Source organism: Vombatus ursinus, unplaced genomic scaffold, assembly GCF_900497805.2.
Source record: "Vombatus ursinus unplaced genomic scaffold, bare-nosed wombat genome assembly UNPS02010461.1, whole genome shotgun sequence".
Classification (NCBI taxonomy): domain Eukaryota; kingdom Metazoa; phylum Chordata; class Mammalia; order Diprotodontia; family Vombatidae; genus Vombatus; species Vombatus ursinus.
In genome coordinates this window covers 5,562,231-5,580,575 of record NW_020950239.1, presented here as the reverse complement: position 1 = coordinate 5,580,575, position 18,345 = coordinate 5,562,231, and the positions used below count along the sequence as shown (strand labels likewise).

The 18,345-nt window shown below is 40.6% G+C and overlaps 1 protein-coding gene across 2 annotated transcripts in view; it reads right to left on the bottom strand.

Annotated features, from left to right (window-relative positions):
* SLC4A4 (solute carrier family 4 member 4) overlaps window positions 1-18,345 on the bottom strand; it is a 392,678-nt gene that overhangs the window by 144,695 nt on the left and 229,638 nt on the right. For both annotated transcript variants that reach the window (XM_027854521.1, XM_027854522.1), the window contains exon 7: window positions 14,086-14,162. In XM_027854521.1, coding sequence (XP_027710322.1) covers window positions 14,086-14,162 — 77 coding nt within the window. The remainder of the gene's footprint in view (window positions 1-14,085; window positions 14,163-18,345) is intronic.

Here is an 18,345-nt window from a genome sequence, read left to right as displayed (position 1 = left end):
ACTCATCCTCCTGAGTTCAAATCTGGCCTCAGACACTTACTAGCTGTGTGACCCTGGGCCAGTCACTTAACCCTGTTTGTCCCAATTCTTCATCTGTAAAAATGAGCTTGAGAAGGAAACAGCAAACCACTCCAGTGTCTTTGCCAAGAAACTTCAAAACAGGGTCACAAAGAGTTAGACATGACTGAACAACAACCAATGTTAACATCATCAATAGATTGTAGGGGCAGGATGACCTATAGGTTAATATTTTTCAAAAACAATGTATTCCTAATCTCAGGTGACCTGAATCACTCTACTAAATGAAATCTGTTTCAAGTGGAAAATATATCAGAGATTTCTTATTTAGGAAAGAAATTCTCTTTTAACTACCAAGGGAAGTTCAGTCTCAATACAAAGATTAAGAAAGCCTGGTGACCAATTCCATCAAATTCAGTTTAATGCATGAAAACACCAGTACAACACTCAAGAGATATTGTAGGCTTACATTGAAAGAAAAGAGTCTGAGTTAACTCTACATTCATCTATGCTATTGGCTATGTCCTCCTGCCCTAATTCATGCATTCCAACAAACCTAAGCCAGCACAAAGACATCTGGGTGTTTGAGGAACAACTCAAGTTTACTGTAAATTCCAAGTCGCCGGAAATAACAAATTTAAACTTTACAAAAGACTCCTCATTTCCTTATCTAAAAGTGTAGCATAAGATTTTGGTGACTCCTGTCTGGTTTAGTCACTGAGTTTTATTTGTTGATAGAGAGTCCATTCTTAAGCAAATGCTATGTTATTTGACATATCAGAGATCTACAAGGAAGTATTAACAGATGTATGTACTAGGAGATGTGCTTTTTAAAATACACCCCCATTTTTATGTAACTCTCTAAATGAGTCTTCCTCAGATACAACCAATAACTTGTTACTGTTAAAACTGTAAGAGTATGAGACAGAGAGGGGAAAGATAGGAAGAGAGAATCACATTAAACCAGGACATGGATTTATGATTCGTGAAAATGTCTGATCACATGAAAAGATGATGGTTTTTAAAACTGCTTTGATCAATAGCCTAAAGGGTGATTTATATTATATTTATAGTAAAACAGGGGCCTCAGATGAGATCACTTGACTTTTGTTGCCCATTCTAGGGTGTTCCAATTGGACAGGAAAATGAACAAGGTTATAGATTCTATTGAGCAGCTCGGCGGCACGATGGATAGAGCGCTGGGCCTAGAGTCAGAAAGACCCAAGTTCAAATCCAGCCTCAGACGTCTACTAGGAAAGAGATTCTCTTTTAACTACTAGAGGAAGTTCAGTCTCAATACCAAAGTTAAGAACACCTGGTGACCAATGCCATCAAATTCTGTTTAATGCATGAAAACACCAGTATAGCACTCAAAAGAAAGTGTCGGCTGTGTGACCCTGGGCAAGTCACTTAATCTCAGTTTGCCTCAGTTTCTGAAATGAGCTGGAGAAGGAAATGGCAAACTGCTCCAGCATCTTTGCCAAGAAAACCCCAAATGGGGTCACAGAGAGTCAGACAAGACTGAAAAATGACTGAACAACAGCACAGATTCTATTATACGTTTCGATCAAGCTGACAGTGAATTATAGGATCATAGATTTAGAACTGAAATAAATCTTAGAAACCAACTAGTCCAAACCTTCTCATTTTACAGATGAGGAAACTGAGGCACACAGAGGTTATGTAACTTGCCTGATATCACAAAAAATAATAAAACTGGGATTTGAACCTAAGGGATGGGGTCAAAGGGTCATATAGTCTTGAGTTGGAAGGGATCTCAAAGCCATGTAACCCAACTCATCTGTTTTACACATAAGTAAACTGTGGTCCAAAACGTGATGTAATTTACCCAGAACACATAGGTAGAAAGTGTCAGGTGGGATTTGAACTCAGGTTTTCTGATTCCAAATCTAATGCTCTTTCCACAGTACTCCCTGGAAAGCCATTAGTGCAAAGCCTTGCATTGGCACCAGGATAGGAAGAGGCAAGAAATCTGTGACTTTGTCAAGAAAGGGAATAGTAATATGGCTTCTAAAGAATTTGCAATCATTTCAGCTAAATCGGGCTCTCTCCTATATTAAGAAACTGTGACTGTCAATCCTAGACTCTTCCTTCTGAGTGACATTTTAAACAGGTTATAGTTCAGCAGTTTCAAATTAGGATGTGGCTATCAGTTTCATCTCCTCGTTCTTTCATTAAATAAAGAAGCAAACAAAAAATCCACACCCAAATTCTGCAAAAGACAAGGGATCAGAAATGAGAACTAGGAAAACCAAATATATATATTCAATATGAAAGCCAGCATTTGACACTGATGAGGATTCCAATCCACATCAGAAATATAACTCCAGGACAAATTCCACCCTGCCACAGATGGGGCAGATGCCCAGATAACCAACCATAGTGATAAGCCCTTGGGAAATAAGTAGCCGAGGAAGTAGAAAATAAGGTATTCGAGAGCCTGAAGTGAGTGCCAGGAATTAGCAGGGTGTTTGTTTGTACATCTCCTTAGTGCTTGCATCTTTCTACTGCTATTATAATTGGATGGGATATTGGGCATCATTGTGGCAAGATTCAAATGACGTTTGCACCTGAATTTCCTTGTTGGCAATCCCTGAACAGAGACCCAGAATATCTACAAAAGCATCACTCATTTACCCATAGGCAAAGTATTTCCATGGGAGAATTGGAGCTAAGTGGTAGAATGGTAAAGTCACTCCCAAGGGGACCCTTCAGCTGTTCCCATTCTCATTGGAAAACTCCATATGAGCAAACTGAACCATCTTTATTTAACACTCAGTTAATTTACACTTTAAAAAAAAAAAAGGGAAAGGTCAGGGGGCGGGAGGCGATAGAAAATTAAAGGAATTAGGAGAGAGAATTGTATAATAAAGAGAACTTATATGACATAGCTGTAATGATAAGAAAAGGAAAAGAACTTTATTCGTAGAGATTTACAGTCAGATCTCCAGATATCATTTTGAAACAGCTGGTTCTCCCCAAAACTCTTTTTGTACTTAGCATACAAATTGGAATCTTGTTGAAATACTGATTGACCTAAATCCTGACAATCATTATTTTCTCCTATTAATTGAACTAAGCCATTTCACAATGAGATTTCTATTATTGAATGTACTTATGTACATAGTATAGGGATGGCCAAAAATAAATAAAATATAAGGTCCATTTATTTTTTTCAAAAGGTTTATTTCTATTTTTCAAAGGCAGATTCTCACTGGAAGGAAGACTTTGAATCATCAATTAAATGCGTAATAGGAGGTATTGTGATGTAGTATAGTCCTAGGACCTTAATTCAAAATCTCATGGCTGTTTACTACCGGTGTGACCTTAGACAAGTCATTTAATTTCTCTAGGCCTTGGTTCTGTGAAATGAAAAGGATGGGATAAATGACCTTGTTGGCACTTTCTATTTCTAGATCTATGAATCTAGGACCCTTATATTGGGTCTCCAGAGTGAGTCCAAAGAGCTATGAAACTTTTGGAAAGAAAAATTCCATTGCCTATCACAAACCTGCCCTTACTGTTCATTTAGTCATCTTTGTGTGCTACTGGAAAATTGTGTGGCTGGAGAAAATCAGAAGGCATCCTCCCTGCTATTTAAATTCCATCCGAGCAGATTAATCAGTCAATCAGTAACTGAAGCAGGACCCTGATGGAAGTTTCTTGAGCCAACTTGGATGTACTCAGAGGCAAAAATGCCTGCAAGGCCAAGATCAATTCCAGGACATTGGCTAATTAATTATAAAAGTCCTTTGAAAACAAATTTAACTCTGACAATTCACTCTTCTGCTCCTGCCCGAAAGTAGCAACAAAAACAAAACAGAACGGAGAGGAACCAAGCAACCAGTATAAAAGACAGGGGATTTCCTTTGTTTTGTTTTTTTTGTGATCTCTTTCTCCCTGGCAATCCTGTGCTTCCTTCTCAAACAACGACGATCTTTGAAAAATTCAAGTCAACCCAACAATGGATTTGGAAAGAAGAAAGTGAAGTCTGATCCAAATGTCACCTCTGATTTCCTGTGTGATCAGAGGGCAGAGGAGACTTTTACCCTTGATTCTTTGGATTGATACTTGAGGAAAATGCTAGTTCTTTCTGGTACTACCTAGGAAAATAACTGCTAATTATCTCAAGGGTCTATTAGAATGATAGGATCGTTGATTGTTAAGAGTCAATTGAAAGATCTTCTAGTCCAGGGGTCTTAACCTTTTTGTGTATCATGGTACCCTTTGGCAATCTGGTAAAGCCTACAGGTCCCTTTTCAGAAGGACAATTTTAAATGCATAAAATACATAGGATTACAAAAGAAACCAACTATGTGAAAACATGGTTATAAATTAAAAACAAAACAAAACCAGGCCATGTGCCCTAAGTTAAAGAACTCCTGATCTAGTCCAACTCAGTCATTTTACAGATGAAGAACATGAGACCTGCCTACCATGGCATCCATGCCCTCTTCAAAACGTCCTTTCCAGTTCCAGCATGCCAAGCTTTGGTCTTTGCATAGATTAGTGGCTGAGGAAGACCTGAACACAAATCCCTTCTTTCAAGTATAAATTATGAGAATGCATATGACAAGGACTATGATAATGATTATTGCACCATAGTACTATTCTGATGCCTGATCGCAGGGCAGAATTGATCCTGGGTTCTTGAAGGTCATTGTTTATGAGGCATAAGCTATGCTAGAAAACTCTATATTTGTCACCCAAGAACCAGTGTGGCTAAGTTTATCATTGAAGGCTTGGCTAACAGGTGATCAATTATTTTAGTCATAGAAATTTATTAAACCCTATGCAAAGGCATGAAAGGGTTCCAGTGTGAATGAAAATATAGATCCTTTAAATACTTTTGATCACTAAAATAGCATTAGATGATGAACGTTCATATTCCCCTTGTCCCTGTATCTCCTGTTCCTGCTGCCCTCTGCACTGAAAACAGAAGGATTATGCCCTGATGCAAAAGGAAGTTAGCAGAACCAGGAGAGCAATTTATACAAGAAAAACAACATTACAAAGCCAAACAACTTCAAAAGACTTAAGAATTCTGATCAACACAACGACCATTCAGAATTCCAGAGGACCCATGATGAAACATACTCCCCACCTTCTGCCAGGAAGGAATGGACTCAAGAATCAGAATGAGACATACACTTTTGTTATGGACAATGTGGGAGTATATTTTGCTTGTCTGGACTTATTTGCCAAAGTGGTTTTGTTCTTTTTTTTTTTTAATGGGGGTTGAGAGAGAAGGGAAAATAAATGTTTGTTAATTTAAAATTTTCTATTAACTAAAACAAGAGGCTCAAACTATCCCATGGCAGAAACCCAAGGAAATCTACCAGCCTTCACTTTCACATAGGCCTAGAGGAATCAGAGGTGCTGTTGATGAGTAGGAGGAGTAACTCTTCAGCTATACAGATTAAAAGCACCAGCAAAAAGATCAGAGGGATTGATTCACGGGTCTTAAACTTGGAGAGGATTCCAAAAGATCAGCGGGTCTACCTCCCCAACTTCAAGTCAAGTCTGGTTATTTGCAGCTGAGAGAGGACATAACCAAAGGCCAAAAGGCACTTTCAACATTCTTTCCATGAACATTTATTCAGTGCTAGGGCAGCTAGGTGGGGCAGTAGCTAGAATGCCCGGTCTAGAGTCAGGAAGACTCATCTTCCTGAGTTCAAGTCTGGTTCAGACACTTCCTAGCTGTGTGACTCCAGGCAAGTCACTCCAACCTGCTTGCCTCAGTTTCCTCATCTGTAAAATGAGCTAGAGAAAGAAATAGCAAGAAAACTCCAAAAGGGGTCACAAAGAGTCAGACATGACTCAATAACAACAACCAGATTCTGAATAGTAACAAATATAATAAATTACAAAAACTAAAAAAAAAACTAAGAGAGACAGAACATTTGGATCAGATAGAGGCCTTCCATTTATGGAGCTTAACGTTTAAGCAATTTGACTAATATCTCAAAGATAGAAGAGAAAGGACACAAGCTTGCACCCAGATCTCATGGCTCCTAGCCTAGTTCTCTGTGGAGAGAAGATCCCCTGCCTCAGCCAGCTCTATGGGCTACGAGCATCTTAAAGACTTCTGAGAAAGCCATGCGGTACCTGAAGGAAAAGATCAAATCCTGGCCACTTCTTGCACTTACAGGAGCAGGAGGTCTTGTGGAAATTACATTTTTTCTATTCCACTTTTCCTACCAGTAGAATGCAAATTGTATGAGATACTCCAAATGGCAAAGATTTCCTTCTAGGTAGGCCTGGACGGGCAAAGATCTGGATAGATATGTAAGGTAATTATAATAACCAACATTAGCACTTTAAGGTTGGAAAGTGCTTTTATATAGCTTACCTTCCTCCTGTGGTTCTCATAATAATCCTCCTGTTATGTTTACAAGATTGTATGCATCCTCAATCCCCTCAAACCCGCCTCAGCTCTCTCCGTTTCTCTTTGTCTCTATATTTCTATCTCTGTCTCCCTCGGTGTCTCTGTCTCTCTCTCTTTTTCTTCCTCCCTCTCCCCCTCTATCTCTCCCTTTCTTTCTCCCCCTCCCTCTCTCTGTCTCTGTCTCTCTAGGTGTCTCTATGTTTCTATATCTCTGCATCTCTGTCTCTCTCTCTGTCTCTTCTGTCTCTCTCCCTTTCTTTCTCCCCTTCCCTCTCTCTGTCTTTCTCTGTCTCTCTGTTTCTCTTGTCTTCAGCTTCTTCTTTCTGCCTGATCCTTCCCTACTGCCTTCAAACATGGCCAGGTCTCCTTTATCTCAAAAAAAAAAAAGGCTTCACTACTACCCCTTCAAGCTATTGCCCTGTATATTTCTTCTCCCCTTCCTCAAACTCCTTGATAAAACTGTCTACACTGGTGGCCTGCATTTCCTCTCCTCCAACCCTTTGTAACCTGATCTCTGACCTCATCAATTCAACTGAAACTGCTCTCTCCAAAGTTACCAGTGATTTCTTAATTACCAAATATGATGGCACTGCCTCAGTCCTAATCCTTCTAGCTACTGCATTTTACACTGCTGACTATCTTGTCCTTTCAGAGTTTTCACAACACCTGTCTCCGGGTTCTCCTCTTGCCTTTCTGACTGTTCCTCCTCTGTCTGTTTGACATGTTCCCTAACTCTGGGTGACACAGATTTGTCCAAGCGTCTGTTCTAGACCCTCTTCTCTTTTCTCTGTACAGTCCCTTGGTAGACTCATCAGCTTCCAGGGTTCACCTATCATCCCTATTCAGATGACTTTCAGACCTACATATCCAGGCCATCTCTCCCCTGGACTTCAGTCTCATGAGGTTTTGGGGTTCTGGGACCCCAAGAATGCCAAGGCAGAGTGTCTGGAATGAATTCACACACTCAAGCCTTCTATTAATCAAGTGGCAAGGAGTTAATTGTAATGCTTTAGCAAAAGTGGGCAAGGATCCTTACGGGAACCTGTGAGGGACTGAGGATGTTCCTGGGGTTTATATAGAAAAGGGACATGAGAAAATAATGCCAGTGATACTACAGGGTCCAGGTGTCTTTGGGAGCTATGGAGGGGAAGGTGTAGGGAGTATGCCAAACATTGAGGGTGTTGTCAGAGGCCTGGACTTGGGGATCTGGTGGGAGGAAGAGTCCTTGTGCCAGCTAGGGACAAAAATTCTTGGGCCAAGCACCCCTCTGTTTGTTCTGATAAGAGAATGTGTTCTGCAACAAGAGAAACTGTTCTCACAGCACAGGGGCTTACTGAGAAATTGGAAGGCTTCCAGAGACAAGATCTTAGGTCTGGGCCTGAGCACCCCATCAAGTCCTCCACCAACAATTACCTAGTGGACATTTCAAGTGGAATGCTCTGGAGACATCTGAAATTCAACCATGTGCTTTTAACACCATGACAGCCAGAGCTGGAAGAGATCTTTGAGATCATGTGCCTCCCACTCCCTTTTTTTTTTAAAGAGGAGGACAATGAGGCCCAGATGGGCAAAGTCATTTTCCCCAGGATCTCTTTAGAGTCAGAGTGGGGATGATGGTTCCTGTCTTCTGACTCCCAGGAGAGTGGCTGGTGGATTTGTTTGTTTTCACTGCGTTATGTCAGAAGTGGGTCCAGTTTTCTGGCAAAAGGAGAATTTCCTCGGCCATGAAAAAAGCTTCATTTTGCACCTCTGTAAGGATCAAAATGTTTAGAAGGGGACTCATGATTCTCTCTTTTCCCAAGGCTTCTGCCAAAAAAGACGATGCATTTTCAGTTTCCATAATTTCAGCTATTCTAACTTCTCCCAGTTTGTTAGCAATTCCCTATTCACTGATCTACTTTCAACTTGTCTTTCCTTGCTCCCCCATAATGCTGCTCTTAAAGAGATTTAAGGACAAAAAAAAAAGAGAGGTCTGGATAAAAGAAAATTTTTAATGAAAATAAATGGAAGTGGAGGGAATATTTCGGCTGGGTTTAGCTGGATAATGATGGGGTACAGGCTCTGGAAACCTCCCCCCCTCGAACTCTCCTTGATTTTCCCCACATAGTCAAGTCTCTGGCGTTCACCAGTTAATTAACTGCCTTTTCATTGTCTGCATCTGGCCCCACCCTAGACCTCCACTCCTGGATCCTATCTAGACCCCAGTCTCCCTTGGCCACGTGGTCCAGGTGCCTGGTGTTCCTTGTCCTTCTCTTTTACCTCCCAGTCACCCTAGACTACTTGGCCACTCTTAGATTCCTCCCACAGTCTTTCTGTATGTAAGATCCATCTTGTTCCCATTCAAGTGCTCAGATTCAATCTAGCCCACTTGTCAATACGAGTGTCACAAATGTTCAGATTCCTGAAGAGTCTGGCCAATATGGCAGATCTTTAATAAACCTTGTCTTTGGCTGAAAGAAGACTTGGGTCGAATTCATTTGCACAGGAACCATGTGTTGCTATTTCAGGTCCCAGCTCCCCTAAACCTCAATGATACCACATTTTTATTAGAATTACCAGAAGTTTTAAAGCTTTACAAGCTTAATAATATCATCTTATTTATTCTCCCCAGGATAATCAAGGCCTAATAAATTACTAGCTCATAACACCAGATTCCTATGTGTTACTATAGTCGTGGCATAGTGGGGAGGTTGGGGGTGGGGGAATGGCTGAGCTGTGGGAACAGAAAGCAAGAAATAGTTTCTAATAGCCCTAATGAAGATATTGGCCTTGTTCTCCTTCTAGGCTTCCTGTATTAAAAAAAAAAAAGATCATAAGCATCTGGGTTGGTATTGCTTAAACTCAGCTGTATACTGTGATACTACTCTGCTGGAAGGAAGGTGAACGAGAGGGCCCAGCAAATAATTTTCACTGTGTCTGCCTATGTTTGCATTTCTCTGCAGTTAGCATCCCTTGAAAAGGGCTTTTGTATCTTTCGGTTTTTTAAGTGCTTAAGGAGTAGAATGTACCCAAGGAATGGGAAAGGACAACTGTCCCCAATTCAATTTAACCCTTATTTCAAAAGTCTCTCCAGCAAAGGCTAGAGACCCATTACTATCTCTTGAAGAAGGAAAGATGCAAAGAGTTACATATGAAGCTGCTACCAGGCGCTTCTCCCTCTGCGGGCAGGAAACATGTGGGAGTTTAAACCTTGCTCTATGCCAATCTGTAAGATAAACTAGGGAGAAGAAAGAGAAAAAGAAGGTGAGAAGAAACTTCTTTCTTGTTAGAACTGTCTTCATTGTCATTTTATGATGAAATATCATAAGGAGAATTTTATGAGGAGTGTAAAGAGTTTGAGACAAACTGAAGATATTATTTTGCTGTTGCTTCTGGAGAGAAACTTGAGAGAGCACATGGAGAAAGAAGATGGAGAAATCTTCTTTCTTTATAAAACTCTTATCACTTTAATTTTGTGAAGATAATAAAGAAGATCCTTGTGAGGACGCTTTTCTTGTTATCTTAAGTGAACTAAATGGTGTGGGGCTATTCTCAAAAGCAAAGTCATCTATAATTACAGTGAGGCTTGAGGTGACTGATTTTTCTCACAGCTAAAATATTGTAAATAATTAAAGTTATTGTAAATAATTATCTGCATATCTGCATAAATAATTAATTGCATATTCTTAATGTTTAACTCCAGAAGATTAAGGGATTTAATATGGGTAACCACCATTAGGAAGGGAGGTTTCTCCAGTTTACCAAATAAGTAATATTCGATGAACTGCTCTGAGGGCTCTGAGTTTAGTAGCTAAGAGATAGGTTGAATTTACAGTAATCCATGAGGAAACATCTAGACATAACCCTGGATTATTCTAGAGTTCAGGATGATGAGATTAAATATGGAAATGGAATCAGCAGCTTGAAGGTACATTCTAAAACCCTCCCCATTTTCTTGGGCATGTCTATGCCAGAGGTCACAAGACTCTGACATCAGAAAATTTATAAATCAAAATACCAGTGGGGCAATTTATTATTCAATTTTTAAAAAAATTCTAAAGTGCTTGTTTCCCCAAAAGAATGTACACCTACCAAGTCAACCAGATATCTCTGGCAGGTCGGCAAAGCATTGAGCATTGAATTTTGAGGTGCCTGAGGAAGCTAATTAATAATCAGTCACCTGGGTTCAACTCTGGTCTCAGACACTTACTAGCTGTGTGGGCCTGGGCAAGTCACTTAACCCCGTTTGCCTCAGTTTCCTCATCTATAAAATGAGCTGGAGAAGGAAATGGCAAACCATTCCAGTATCTTTGCCAAAAAAAAAACCCAAATGGGGTCACGAAGAGTCAAATCCAACTGAAAAACAACTGAATGACAACAAGTCAACTCAAAAAGCATTTATTAAGCACTTACTGAATGCTAGGCGCTATGAAAATAAAACCAGGTCAAAGGGAAAAGGATGCCCTTAAAGTACAATTATCATAAAGTTGCATTCAGCCTTTTCTCCGACACCTGCAGGACCCTCTCCCTAATCAGTATTGTGTGCTAGAAAAAGAACGATATATTTTCAGTCTCCAGCTCTCCTTGATTTTCTGACAACTATCAGAGTTCCATCTGCTTTCATTATTTCAACATCTTCCTCCTTCATTTCAACAGACTTTCATAACATTACAATTCCCAAATTTATAGCTGATACTGTATTTTTCACATGTTAAGATGACTGCTTCCTAAGGCTATCTAGGAAAACTAACATGTCCTTAAATTATGTTGTAGGATGAATAATTTATGGGAAATTTTCATATAGGCAAAGGATTCTTCTCTTTCTTTTTTTTATATCATGGACCTCTTTGGCATTCTGGCAAAATCTATGAATCCTTTCTCAGATTCATGTTTTTAAATGAATAAGATAGAATCATACAGAAAACCAATTATATTGGAATACAGTAACAAAAAATTTAAGTTCATAGACTCCCCTCCCCCCAAAATCTATATATGGACTCTTTCAACGGATTCCAAGTTATAAATTCCTTTTATAAACAGTCCTATCCATCAAATGTAGAATAGTGCCTGTCAGTTCAATCTATCAATGAACAATTTTTAATATATATGATAAGAAATGGGATAGATATTGATTCAATCTAGTTAAGAGAAAAATTAATATAATTGCAGAATAATCAAGAGGCAAAGCCATAGAGTAGCATTGCGTTTTGTATCTGTTCAGTCATTTCAGTCATGCCCAACTCTCCCATGACCCCATTTGGGGTTTTCTTGGCAGATATACTGCAGTGGTTTGCCCTTTCCTTCTTCAGTTCATTTTACAGATGAGGAAAAAGGGTCAAGTGACTTGCCCAGGGTCACACAACTAGTAAGTGTCTGAGGTCAGATTTGAACTCAGGTCCTCCTGAGTCCAGGCCCAGTTCATAGAGTAAGCAACTTTTCATGAAATAAAAGTCCATGGAAGAGAGAAGTCAGTATGAGCTGGAGTAGAGTGAGAGAGCTGAACTCTGTGAGGTGATGCTTGGTCTGATGCTCCAAGGATGAGAAGACTTGGTTAGGCCAAGAGAAAGAAGGAAGGGGAGCCAGGAGGAGCATGGGCCACTCCTGGAACAGGAAGGAACAGGCCTGGCTGGCTGGAGCAGAGAGTGGGGGAGGGGAGAACAGGCCAGAGAGATTGGCTGGCGTCAGATTACTGAAAGATTTTAAAAAGCAGGTAGGAGTTTGAACTGAATAAGCTAGCCGACAGGGGGATTTTGAGAATTGTACCAGAGGAGTAACTTAATGAAGCTGGTGGCTTAGGAAGATTAGCCTGGCAAGGGTACAGGTGCCGTTGGATGAGAGAGAAGAGACAAGTGACGTGGGAGAGAAACCAGGAGAAGGTTGTTGCAATAATCCAGGTGCGTGGTGATGAAAGTCTCAACTAAGGTGAAAGTAGACTAGAGCGGAAGATATGAACTCCAGGGGAAAATCCCTGTTTTACCTCAGAGGCAGTGCTACTTAGGGTCAAGAAGACCTAAATTTGAATCTAGTCTCAGACACATACTAACTGAGAGATGCTGACTCAGTTTCCCCCTCTATAAAAGGGGGATAATAATAGCACCTACCTCCTAGAGTTGTTATGAGGATAAAGTAAGATGAAATTTATTAAGGTTTTGCCAACCTTAAAGTACTAGATAAATGCCAGGCTTCACTACACCTTTTTTCTTGATATGTGCTGCCCATTGGGGGCACCCAATCCATGGACTAGAAGTACTCCCAGACAAATGTAAACCTTCTCACACCACTATACCTTTGAAATGGCAGGCAAAGTGTGAAGTCCCTTTCCTATCCTCCCATGACCCCCTTCCTCCTTCCCATACCTTTCAGCTCTCTTTTATGTGCTGTCTTCCCCCATTAGAATGTAAGCTCCCTGAGGGCAGGAACTGGCTTGTTTTATTGCTTGTATTAGATCCCCAGCATTTAGCACAGTGCCTGCACACAGTAAGAGCTTAATAAATGCTTGTTGCTTTTGTTCCTTTCTTCTTTCCTCCTAAAAATAGGAAGAGGTTTGAAAAGAGTTGTCTTTTCTCCTAATGTGCCAAAAGAACGAGTGGTGGAAATAAGAAAAAGAGACCCAATCCTTAGAATTTTAATGTCATTCTTTAATTCCTTTTTTAACTTATCCAGGCAAGAAATTCTCCCCACCGATGGTTATAAAAAGAGAGACAGTATGGTGTAATGACTAGAGAGCCCTCCAGCCCTAACTCTGACACATCCTGGCTGTGTGACCTTGGACAACTTACTTAACCTCTCTCTAAGACTCTGAACTGGAGGGGTGGGAAGAGAGGAAGGAAAAGAAAAAAAAAGGACCTGTCTACCTTGGTAGCAGGAGCTCCTGCATTGATATAATAACAGCTTCACACCAAAATACAAATTCCGTAAATGCATACAGGGCAGCTAGGTGGCACAGTGCATAGAGCACTGGTCTTGGAGTCAGGAAGACTCATCTTTGTGAGTTCAAATCCAGTCTCAGACACTTACTAGCTGTGTGACCCTGGTGAAGTCACTTAGCCCTATTTGCTTCAGTTTCCTCAACTGAAAATGAACTGGAGAAGGAAATGGCAAACCACTCCCGTATCTTTGCCAAGAAAACTCCAAATGGGGCCATGAAGAGTTGGAAACAACTGAACAACAGCAACACCAACAAATAAATGCATACCCTTGAGAGCTAATCTCCTTTCCCATAGACCAGTCCACTGTTAAAATAGTCCACATGATTTTAATTTAATTCTTTCCCTTTGCCTTGTATTGCCAGAGCTTAGCATGGTGCCTGGCAGATAGTGGGCATTTAATAACTGACTGAGTTGCTATATTTTTCTCTCAAAAGTAGGAACCCAAAGGGTTTTTCTTTATTTCTATTCTAATGTTATTATGTGCCCCCAATATTCAATGAAGATTATGCTTAATTAGGTTCATTTATCTCGCATTAGCCCATCCGAAATTCTTTAACTGTTAGGGACTGTAACTATCATCCTAAAATAACACAGTGACATTTAATTGGAGCCCTTTCCAAGGAAGAACTGTGAAAGTGCTTGTGCAATCATGGCTCTTGGTCCTGCCTCCCCTGCCTACAAAACGATGGAGACCTCTTAAATGCATACTAATATGCTATCAGTTCAAAAAACATACAATTCCTGACTTACCTGGTCCTTCTCTGGTTTGTCAGAAATGTCATTCAAACTTGAGGAAGTCAAATTCCTAGGGGTCATGGCTGGGCTACCTAGAAGGAGAGATAATATTGGGCACCAGTCAAAACATCTTTTATAAAACATAAAGACAAAGTCTACAAATATGTGTCATAAAAGCTATTATATGACGATGGTAGTAATGGTAATGATGGTGATTTTACTGATGATAAGGTTTGCCCAAAATGACTTTCTAGTTGTTTCGGTAGTTGGGTGTACAGAACATGGTAATGTAAGAAGCTCAGAAATCTACATCAGTCCATCCTTATTATCTGATTGAATGACAGAAAGCTCCAAGTTGAGAAAATGCTGAACCACTAACAAAGTTCGCTTGTTTTTGTTTTACAACCCCATTCTTTACCCCATCTATTCAGACAGGTAGCAAATTTTATCAACTTTTCTCTTACCAAGTTGCTTGAGGGTGTGCTCTTTCTCTCCATCTTTATAGTCATTCATTCATTCTCCTTCTCCCTCAATATTGTTTCTGGCCATGTCTTACCTGAATCATTTGAAGGGTTTATAGTGACATAGTGTTTTCCAGGAGATTGATACCAGGAAATGAATTTTTTGACCATGCCAATTCAATCTGCCTTGGTCAAAGAAAGCACCAAGCTGATGAGGACACGGACCTTTTGAAGCATTGAAGAAATTACGTGCAGTATACCAGCCTGTTTCCACCCCCATACACCATCTCATGTGGTCTTTCCAACAACCCTACGAGGTAGGTAGTAAAAGCATTATCTCCATTTTGTTGAGGAAGAAAGTGTCAAAGAGGTTGTGATTGTTTAGGGCCAGGCCATTCTGCATATGTCACAGTTGGGACTTCACTTTATGGCACTTACTGCATTTCTATTGAGGAAAAGATCTTGTGTTGACTTTTCTGCCTTCGACCTTGATCATGCATGCCTCTCTTTGTCAGTGAATAGGCCACGTTCTCAGAGCATACCATGTATACCATCTATAGAACATGTATACTATGTATGTATGTATTACCTAGTATACTATGGATCTTAGAGAGGCAGTGTGATAAAGCAGAGAGGGTCTGGGATTTGGAGCCAGGAAGACCCGAGTTCAAATGGGCTTCACATACGTCTTAGCTGTGTGACCCTGGGTGACTTGCTTAAACACCTCTGTGACTCAGTTTCCTCAATCCGTAAAATTATGGACTTGGATTCAGGGGCTTCTAAGGTCCCTTCCAGCTCTAATTCCATGACCCCTAAGAGCCTCATTCTCAACTCAAAGAAAGTTCTTTAGGAAGCTTACCTGAGGCTTCCTTACTACCCCTTTCTTCTCTTCTCCACTCTCTTTCTTGAGTAGTGGTAGTAATGATAACTATAACAATAACAGCAATAACAATGATAATAACACCACCAACTTCCTAGGGTTGTTGTGAGGATTCAGTAAGACAACTGTAAAGCACTTAGACTGTGTCTTGCACATAGTAGGTGTTACAGAAATGTTGTTATTGTTATTATTATTGCTAGTGTTTATATCATGCTTTAATGTTTGCAACGTGCTTTACAAATGTCATCTCATTCAATCCTCTCTCACAACAGCCTTGGAAGATAAGTGCTATTATTATTCTCATTTTTACAGATGAGGAAAATGAAGCAGACAGAAGTTAAATGGCTTACCCAAAGTCATACCCTAAAAAAGTATCTATGGCTAGATTTGAACTCAGGTCCTCCTGATACCAGGTCCAGTGCTCTAACCTAGGTACTACCTACCTAGCTCTAGGTATAAAATACATTTCATTGAGATTACTTGATTGAAACATGTCTGCCTAGAAATAAAGCAGTGAGAGCCAAAATAATTTAGTGGACCACCATTAAATGACATTTCCTCGAAAAATTAAAAAAAAAACACAACCTTAAAATGGAAGAGACCATTCAATAAGAGGTGAGTTAAGAGAAGTCTAAATACCTTACAGTGAATACTTAGTGCAGAACATGTTAATCAATGAAATATTGGACTTCAATTCTTCAAACAAGCCTAAAATATTTAGGCTTACCAAGCAAAAGACTAACTTTTTCAATTTAGAGGGTTTACTCTCTCCCCTACCTCTGACCCCCAACACACACACAAGGCGCTGACTAATGCATTCATTATTAATCCCAATGGTCCAACCCAGGCTGTCATTCCAAACAAGAGATCAAGGGTTACCAAGTTAGAAGAGGGCTTTGCATTGGCTTCCAGAGAATTCTTCAAGTTAAATACCTAAGTTCTTTCAAGGTGAAATCCATTCTTTTATTGCCTAAGAGTGAAGTTAGCTCCTTAGCACAGCAAATCTTTATGGAATAAAATTCCATTTTACTGCATAACCAGTAAATTCCTCATCTGCTAGAGAATATGGCAATCCAGGTTTATAAAGGCTAATTAAGTCAGAGATAACGTTTGTACGCCCTGCTGTATTTCACAGAGTAAACATGATCTTGAGCTCTCTCGTAAAGCTATAATCTGGTATTTTAAAATAAATTTTTATTCTACTAGGAAGATCAAAATAAAATGTGAAAAAGCCCAATAACTGGTGGCCATACTCAAGTTTCCACGCTAACACTCACTCCCTCATCAGTTCTGGATTGCTACTTAGCCCAGATCCTGAAGCTGTGGCCATTTGGGGCAGAGATAGGACAGTGAAAATATTGCTGATGAACTGAAAAATGGCAGATTTCAGTAATCATGTAATTTGGGGGATAAATCTGTCAGTAATCTTGGGACTACCCTTCCCCTTTCACAAGATGAAAGGAGCCATAAACACCCATTGGTGGGCAAAAGGCCAGCCTGAGAAGAGTCCAGTAGGTGGGCATCCTGCAGTGAAGATTTCTTTCTTCCCCTTCTCCACCCTTGAGATTAGAATCTTCTTCCAGTCTGAGGACTGGAACCAAGAGGGGTATGGAGTTAGGGCCCTGCCCCAGCTACTGTCACTGACACTATTAACCAGGACTGGTGATGGGGGAGGCAAAGGCCAGGGCTGAGCAGGGCTGGGCTGGAAAGACCCTAAAGCCTCAGAGGTCACTGAGAAGACCTGAAGACCATTCACCTGCCTGTATGCCCCACTATGTGCCCTCACTTTCAGAGCTGATCCCAGGGGGCTCCCATGGAGGCCAATTCTTCCTTTGGTCTCCCCAAGGACCTTGGGAGAAATAGAGCTTCCCGGTCCCTCAGGCACCTCCAAAAGAAAAGCCAGGAGAAGGCTTTGAGAGAGGTGGCTCTGATCACTTAACGATGTCCAGACCCCTTTGATACATCTTACGAACCATGTGGTTTCAGAGGAGGAGGAGGAGGAGGAGAAGAAGGAGAAGAAGAAGAAGAAGAAGCTAATATTTAGCACTGTAAGGTTTGAAAAATACCTCTGGGAAGTAGGTGCTATTAGTATTCCCACTTTACAGATAAGGAAACTGAGGCAGAGGTTGTTCAAGGTTACATGGCTACAATAAGGTTACACTTTTCAGTCAGCGACTGAGGCAAGATTTCAACTCGGGTCTTGCCAATGAATCACAGCTGGATTTTTGTGGTCTTCCAACAGTTTGGAGCTTTGTAGTTTCATAGACGATCCTGTGATTTAGAGTTGGAAGGGGTCTTTAGAAGCCGTCTCTCATCAAAACTAACCCCCCCCATTTTGCAGACAAGATTCGTAGACGTAAAGTAACTTATTTGAGATTGCACAGGTAGTACTTGTCAAAGGTGGGGTCTGAACCTAGGATTTCTGACCACAAATCCAGGACTTTTTCCATTGTGTAATGTCTCTATCCTTCTCTGTCTCTCTCTGGGTCTGTCTGTCTCCCCTCCCTCTGTCTTTCTCCTCTTTGTCTCTCTGTCTCTGTCTCTTTTTCTCTGTCTCTCTCTGTCTCTCTGTCTCTATTTCTCTCTCTCTCTGTCTCTCTGTCTCTTTCTGTCTCTATTTCTCTCTGTCTCTCTCTCTGTCTCTATTTCTCTGTCTCTCTCTCTGTCTCTGTCTCTTTCTGTCTCTCTGTCTCTGTCTCTATTTCTCTCTGTCTCTCTCTCTGTCTCTGTCTCTTTCTGTCTCTATCTCTGTCTCTCTGTCTCTCTGTATCTCTGTCTCTATTTCTCTCTCTCTATCTCTGTCTCTCTGTCTGTCTCTGTCTCTATTTCTCTCTGTCTCTCTGTCTCTGTCTCTTTCTGTCTCTATCTCTGTCTCTTTTTCTCTGTCTCTTTGTATCTCTGTCTCTATTTCTCTCTGTCTCTCTCTCTGTCTCT